The 7,941-nt window shown below is 40.1% G+C and overlaps 1 protein-coding gene across 1 annotated transcript; it reads left to right on the top strand.

Annotated features, from left to right (window-relative positions):
* Positions 1–6,557, top strand: aph1b (APH1B gamma secretase subunit). Its single transcript, XM_079554936.1, has 6 exons — positions 1–314; positions 1,962–2,132; positions 3,926–3,999; positions 4,079–4,201; positions 4,645–4,772; positions 6,264–6,557. Exons 1-6 carry the CDS (start codon positions 202–204, stop codon positions 6,429–6,431), a joined length of 777 nt encoding a protein of 258 aa, XP_079411062.1. The 5' UTR covers positions 1–201; the 3' UTR covers positions 6,432–6,557.
* Positions 6,558–7,941: the final 1,384 nt, after the last annotated feature.

Genomic DNA, 7,941 nt, shown 5'->3' with positions numbered 1-7,941 from the left:
CGTTGGTCACGTGAGTGCAGTTGAGGAAGTGCCTGGGCAAAACAACAAAAGCGCTTCATATTTCCACAAAGCAGGCGACTTTTAACCACACGCATTTATTAAGATACTACGCCATCGCGCACCGACCCCCGGACTCCTTACCAGCCGTTTCAGGGCCGTATCCCGCTGTTTTTGAGGAGTTTTTTGGAGGTTTCTCTGAGGATGACTGCAGCGGTGTTCTTCGGCTGTACGTTCATCGCGTTCGGCCCCGCCATCGCCCTGTTCGTGTTCACCGTCTCCAGAGAACCGCTGCGGGTCATTTTCCTGATCGCAGGGTGGGTCTGCTTCACCAGTGTCATATGACTGGGTTTAAATGCTTCTGTAGAGCAAGACGAGGCTGATCATGCTAAGTCTGCTGAATGGAGGAGCTAACGAAGCTAACGGGGCAGCAGTAAAGTCACGTTATTAGCCACTTTTCTCAAACAAACCTGTGCCACTTTAATGAAAAAATAATATATATATATATACATTTCAATTATTGGTAGCAATACACGTCAGATTTTTGTAAGAAGTTATTTTAATAACACTTTTGAGTCTTTCAAATAAATACTAGTTACTCGTTTTATCTCGATATACGTTTATAAGACGGATACAACATGTTTTATCACATGGGCCCATTTTGTTTCATTCTTAAGTGTTGCCTGTTTATATTTTCTTTGTAAAGGTACAGGTTGTATGATGATTTTGGAGGCACTACTACCACTGAACATGTTCAATAATATAGTTAATATGCACGTCCCATATTAAAGCCACACCGCGTAGAATTTAACCAATAAATAAAATTGAAATACAAGCATTTATTTTATCACAGATATTTTCAGCATTTAAAAATACCTCATAAATGTAGAAACAAACATTTATGAGGCTCACTCCTCCTAAGATATGACTGTAAACTTTACTGGGAGTGGGTGCGTCTCCAGCTCGTCTCCATGGAGATGTGACGAAAGACGGTAGAATATGGGATTTAAACAGGGTAGTTTCTCATCCAAATCCATTCTTTTATTACGCACTGCAGTAACAGCATTTTCTGTGTCATTAGGAGCATGGTTTGTTTTGCCACAACAGTATAGTCCAAAATGTTACGCAGTGTACCTTTTAAAGAAATAACTTGGGTTGCCTTAAGCTGCAAATCAAGACCCAAACACAAGTTTTACTCGATGCAGATGTGTATTCCTCATTCCAAAGCTACGATCAGTCCCTCAGCTTTAATAACCAGAGGCTGCACTGGCATTGATTTAAGGCTTGAATGTTTGAAAGTAGGTTCAGGTGCTGAGATTGTGGTAGTCGATGAGTCCCTTTATGGTCTAGTTTATAAGTAGTTTTAAGCAACAGAATGTTGGCATAATTGTCCTGAGCACCAAAGCTTTGTGTAAACTTAATGTTTACATCTTTAAAATGTGATCGTAATTGTGAATACATCAAGACTACACTTGCCATCAGCAAAACCTATTTTATTTGAACATGTTGACATCCAATATGGAGAAACGGATGTGTCATATTTATGAAACACGAAAATCTTTTTGATACCATGCTTTTAAATGTGTTAAAAAGTAGATTTTTGTTCATTATCCTCGTACTTCAGTACTGCTTAATAGACATGCACTCGCCCTGTGAAGTGTATCATTTATGACATTTATATGGTTGTAAGGTAAGGCATACTTTATTGTCCTTCAATGGGGATGTATCTTGGGCACATGGTGCTGCTTCCTGTTCATCCATACAAGACACAATAAAACAAGCAAAACAAGGCAACGATCACAAGTTACAAGTCTAATGAAATCATGAAAGTGCTCTTAATCACAAATGATATGGAGGACGGAATGAATGAGTTTCTAAACATCCAATATCCTGAAAGAATCTAATAATCCCCACCCAGGAGGAGCCTTGACTCTGTGTTGAGATGTTTCTCTTCTCGTCCCCAGAGCGTTCTTCTGGCTGGTGTCTCTGCTGCTGTCGTCTCTGGTCTGGTTCATCTCGGTTCAGATCAGTGATAAGAACAGTCTGTCTCAGCAGAAAGGGCTGCTCATCTTCGGAGTGGTGCTGTCCGTGCTGCTGCAGGAGACCTTCAGATTCGCCTACTACAAACTACTCAAGTAAGTCACGCACTCAGCAACACATATTGTGCACCCGGAGTCGAGGATCTGCCAAATCACTTGTCACAGTGGAGGCTCCTGATGTTAAAGGGAGCAGGCAGACTCTTATGATTACACTGGGTTACCACAAATTTGGTGCCTATGTTTTGAGGTGATTCAGGACAATGTGGATGCGCTGAATCCCAAAATCACATTGGTCAGCTCCCCTGTTTTTATTTACCCCAAATGTTTCCGAAGGGTATTGTCTTCATAATGTCTTCCGTCCTGGTGTGTCCACAGTTTGGGGGCGTCGGGTTAATTGGATCATCACTTTCATTTGTTCAGATATTTTGGTACAAAACGGCTGTGCTTACAAACTCGCGTGTGTTGGTGACAGTTTATGAAAGCTTTATACAGGCACTTTCATTATTTGATACGGGAGTTCACTTCTTAGAAAAGCCCAAAAATATGACATAAAATTGTAATTGAAAGCGGCCCCTTGGCTCAGGCAGGTTGGAACATCCATAGTTTAAAAAAAAATAAAAATCGAAAAGGCCTTTATTGTGCTGGGCTAATATATTTTAAAATCTTTCTTCCATGCGTATTGGATCCTTTGCAGACATTATCTTTCATCTTTTTGCCAAAGTAGAATCAAGCCGCTTAAGTCACAGAGCACAGACATTGTTTAACACAGTGAGTGCCGCGCTGTTTTTGGGATTTAGCTTTAGAGTGCCAACGATCCAGATTATTTTTCATGATATTGTAGCACCACAGCGTATTCTATGTTATAGCGATGGACACATGATATGGCTCGTTTGAAAGACGAGAATCTAAGCTCTCCGTAGGTGAAAACAGTTTAATTCTAGGTGCCTCGATTCCTGAGAAATCTTAAGCTAAACAGAGGCTTTATTGATCAAAATCACTGAGATAATTGGTGTTTTTATGCAGCTTTCTCGTTTCTGATCAACTCCTCTCTCCTCCACTCTCCTCTCTGGACAGGCACTAATGTTATGGGAAGAGGCAAATGCCTAAATATATCCATTTCAAGTTAATTTTCAAGGACAACATTGTTGACACGTTTCGAAACACCGTGTGTTGCCGCAGATCAATCTTTTTATGGCGTGTATATTTAAACAGCCTGGTTCTCGGATTGAAGACTTTAACAGGATGTTTCTCAGCCTTCCTTGGTCCGATTTTGGCCATTTAAAAACTCAGAGAAACGTTAAAATCTCAACTGTTTGGATCTGTCCATGGGAAGACGCTCTGCTTTGTCAAGCGCGCTCCAGAGAGCGAAAGAGAAGTGTTGCGTTTACAGCTGTTCGCTACGCAACCTCATGCCCCGCAGACTAAAAATAAAAAATAGAAACGCAATAATATGTATAAAATATCCAGATCATGACTCTTCGCAAGTTTTTGATGGTCATTTATTTCACTTCTGTTCATCACAGAGCTACCAAAATCACACATAAGGTCTATTAGAGTGTCCAGTTTCATAATAAAAAAATGGCACTCAATGTGTTAATCTGCAGAATGAGTCACGTGCTACAGGCTTTGTTATTGTTCTTAGCAGTGTTCCCTTGCTGTGGTATCGGACTTGTACTCGGTATCAGTGACGACTCGTATCGGGTGGGGTGGAACTGCGCCGTGTGGAATACAGAGACTAGAAAATCCACTGAGCACAAAAACCTGAGACTGAAAAATGGGCGTCATTTTCAGATTCTGTGTTACAATTATGTGAAACCCAGTGTTATTTTTCTCCTAAAAAGAAGCCGTGAAAAGCATATTCAATATTCATACTTGTGTTGTTTTTGTAGAAAAGCCAATGAGGGTCTGCTGGCTCTGAGTCAGGAGGAGACGATGCCCATCTCCATCAAACAGCTGGCCTACGGTAAGTGTCCCGTCTTTATCATCACGTAGAGCACGTGTACAGCCTGTACTGACCCGCTCCTGACCCTCTCTCTGCCCAGTGTCCGGTCTGGGCTTCGGCTTCATGAGCGGCGCCTTTTCAGTGGTGAATATTTTGGCCGACTCAGCGGGTCCCGGGACAGTGGGGATCCACGGGGACTCGCAGCACTATTTCCTCTCCTCAGGTCTGCAACCGGACTATTCAACTTTTATTATGATCAAATGATTTAAAAAATGGTGCACAATAGGAGAAAAAGATTGTGATTATGAAAACTGCCTTGAATATTGCGATGACCACAATGTTGAGATTTTTAAGGTAGTTTGTCACATAACATGTTTAATGTCAGAGTCATTGGAAAGCTAAGACCTAGAGAGTATCTTTGTCGTCACTTTTTTCATGTTATTTTTATCTCCTTTTTACCACTTTTTTGTATTTTTTTGTTGGTCTTTTGTGGCTTTATTTTGTCACTTTTTGACGCTTTTTTGTTGCGTTTTCATGCAGTTTTTGTTGCTATGTTGACACTTTGCAAGAAGCTTTTAGATTTGGGTAAAGCCAAACCGGAGGAAATGTGCTGGGTTGATTTGGGGTCAGAGGTTAATGCTTTTCCCTCTCTCTCCGCTCTTGTAGCGTTCATGACGATGGCCATTATCCTGCTACACATGTTCTGGGGCGTGGTGTTCTTCGACGGCTGTGAGAAGCAGCGCTGGTGGGCCGTCGCCGCCGTCATCGCCAGCCACCTCACCGTCTCCTGTTTGGTGAGGGTCAAATGCATTTTTAACCAGGGGTCCTCAAACTTTTTTTATCTGGGGGCCACATGATCGTTCCTGACTGTGATGGGGGGGCCGGGCCGGGCCAGGTCCATAGGATTGTATAACCCAGAGCAAAATGCAGCCGGCCTCATTGTGAAGTAGAGATTACTCGCCTGGCACAGTCGTCCCCACTAATGTATCCACATGATCAACACTTGATTCCAGGCACATGTTTGTTTAGCTGTCATGGTTTACAAAAATAGTAATCAAGTCTTTTTTTGTTTTGTTTTTTTGTCTATTTTATTATATTATTAAATCACAAGATACACTTACAGTTAGTGCACCAACCCAAACCCCCCCACCCCACCCCCATTCACACAAAATATATTAATATTCGGGCTCAGCAACACACACCTTCACTTATGTACACTCAAAATTAGGAAACACAACAACAGCTTGCATATAATGTATAATCAAAATTACATTTTCAAAAAACATCTAAGAACTTCCCATCTACTTTTATGTTTTTTGGCATCATTATTGGTTTCAATATAAGTTTCTAAAGTTAAGAAATGCCTAATAAATGTTTTGAAGAAAGTTATACTAAGTGAATATCTATCTATTTTTTAAAACCTTTTACCGAGTACAATCAAGTCTTTACACTTTGTTGTAATTTAAAATGCCACAGGAACTCGATTTATTTATTTTCAGATAAAACATCATTGCGTAATGTGACCAAAGTAATAACTGCTTACACTTGTATTGCGCTTTACAAGCCTGAGTTTCTCGAAGAACACTGTACTTTCCTTTACCACGTGGCTGTAATGTGTTGTTTATATCTTGACCTTTTATGTCAGTGCCTTCTGCTGGACACATGCAGAATTATTTTTTATTTATTTAATTTTCCCCCTAGTGGCTGGAATGATTATACTGTTTATTTAGTACAAAAAAAAAATCATAACTCTGCACAGGATTGGGCTAGAGACTTCTTTTTTTTTTTTGACATACTGAGGGATTTGTGCTCTACAAGTCATTGGCTTTAGAGGACCCCTGTTTTAATCGATACCAGACTGGTATCAAAAAATCAACATATGGAAAGCTATTACTCAAAATAAATCCAAAATCTTTATATTTAAGTATTGATGCAGTTGGTCATCAAAATTTAAAAGAAAAAAAAGTGAAAGACAAGTTGAAAAAAAGTTGGGAAAAACAAATTGGTAAATAAACAATTATTAATTAATAAACAATTTTTGAAAAAAATGGGAGGAAAATTTGAACAAAAGAAATGAAATGGGTGAAAAAGGAATAAATTAACCTTATTTATCTGTTGTCTGCTTTTATATGACAACTATTTTAGTAAAGGTATCGCTCAAGGTATCAGTATCGAAAACCAAGAATCGTTAAAGTACTGGTATGTAAGGGTACCCAGGCTTTTGAGAAACTGAACCGACTGTGCATCCTCTTAATCGTAAGTCTGGCCTCTTTTCTCGTCCGCAGACGTTCCAGAACCCGGAGTACGTGGCGAGCCTGGTGCCCACCTACGTGATCATGCTGCTGATGGGCGTGTGGGCGTTTTACTGCGCCGGCGGGACCTTGCGCAACCTCAAACTGTGCCTCACCTGCACGGACAAGGACTTCCTGCTGGCCAACCACAGGGCCAGATAACTCCATGGACTTTAACTGGAAGATAAACCACTTTCCCAGCTTTAAAAAAAAACAAAAAAAAATTGGTAACTTAGTTTTCTCAACGTGTGAAGTTAAAGGAGCTGTACCCCCTTTTTTTTTTTTTTTCCTTTTTTTTCTTCATCTTGTCAATTTGACAAAATAAAAATAATGAGACTAAAATGATCCAAATTTCCAATGACAGTTTGAAAGAGCTTCATATCATTTCAATTCACTTTCACAACAGCTCTGAGCTCTGAGCTGTTGTGTGGGAGAAGAAACATGAAGCCGGCGACGTGGATGAAATAGGATTGGACTCGGAAAATTAGAAAAAGTCAATTTATTTCTGTACTTCAACTTAAAATGTGAAACTAATATATGATGTAGACTCATGACATGCAAAATGACATATGTTAATTTGGATTATTTTGGCTTTCAGCTTGTAAAAACCCCAAATAAAAAAATCTGAAAATTAGATGAAATCAATAAACAAAGATTTTAAACATAGAAATGTGGGGGCCTTCTGAAAACTATAATCATGCATATGTGTTTAGTACTTGGTTTTACTTGAATGACTGCCTTAATGTGGTTGCGTGACATGGATGCTCTCAGCCTGTGGCTCTGCTGAGGTGTTGGATGCTTCAACCAGAGGAATCTGACACCTGAACTCCATGTCCAGGATCTGTCTGTGTGGAGGCTCTTGATGCACTGACTCCAGCCTCAGTCACTCCTTGTGAACGTCCCCCACACTTTTGAATGGCCTTTTCCTGACAGTCCTCTCCAGAATGCGCTCATCTCTGCAGCTTGTGTACCTTTTTCCTCCACACTTTTCCACTTAACTCTCTGCTCTGATGCAATTTTGTCAGTGATGGTTTTCTGCTCAACTGTCAGGTCAGCAGACTGAACCACTGAAAGACCATTTAAAGTCTCAGGGACCCTTTGCACTTCTAAATTTAGGGTTTTTACAAGCTGTGAGCCAAAATCATTTATCACTTTACATGTCATGAGTCTATCATATATTAGTTTCACATTTTAAGTTAACAGAAATAAATGAATTCTAGTTTTTCGACTAAAGTCAGCTGAATTTGAAATTCAAATAGGTTATGTCCAAATCCATTCTGTGATTACCCACTGCGGTAATGGCATTTTCTGTGCCGAAACGGTCATTGGGAGCATGTTTTGTCCTGATGACAACGGTATGGTCCAAAATGTTAGGCAGTCTGTCTTTACAGGTAGTTATTTGGTTGTTTCCGCTCAAATTGATTTTTTCCCCATCCATTTTTACCTCTTTCTCCCCCTATTATTTGATTTTAGCTTTGCCCAATGTCTAACAAGATTTTTTTTCTTAATTTTGCCTCAATTTTTTTTTGTGCCCTCATTTCCCCCCCCAATGTTTTTCCCATACGTTTTTTTTTCTAAGATTTTCTCCAGCCCTACCTCTAACTGATGAGTGAATGATGACGGGTGAATAAAACATCCTAGCTCTCCCCCTGCTGGTCACCTCCGGGACAAC

The sequence above is a fragment of the Gobius niger genome (assembly GCF_951799975.1).
Source record: "Gobius niger genome assembly, chromosome: 4".
NCBI classification, from domain to species: Eukaryota; Metazoa; Chordata; class Actinopteri; order Gobiiformes; family Gobiidae; genus Gobius; species Gobius niger.
The sequence above is the reverse complement of the archived record's forward strand: the minus strand, read 5'-3'. Positions and strand labels throughout refer to the sequence as shown.

What these genes read in the sequence shown, in the direction of transcription:
- aph1b (XM_079554936.1), top strand. Translation starts at nt 202, where the DNA reads ATGACTGCAGCGGTGTTCTTCGGCTGTACGTTCATCGCGTTCGGCCCC. An exon ending in GCCTACTACAAACTACTCAA is followed by an intron (nt 2,133 to 3,925) that starts GTAAGTCACGCA and finishes TTGTTTTTGTAG; the next exon opens with AAAAGCCAATGAGGGTCTGC. An exon ending in CATCAAACAGCTGGCCTACG is followed by an intron (nt 4,000 to 4,078) that starts GTAAGTGTCCCG and finishes CTCTCTGCCCAG; the next exon opens with TGTCCGGTCTGGGCTTCGGC.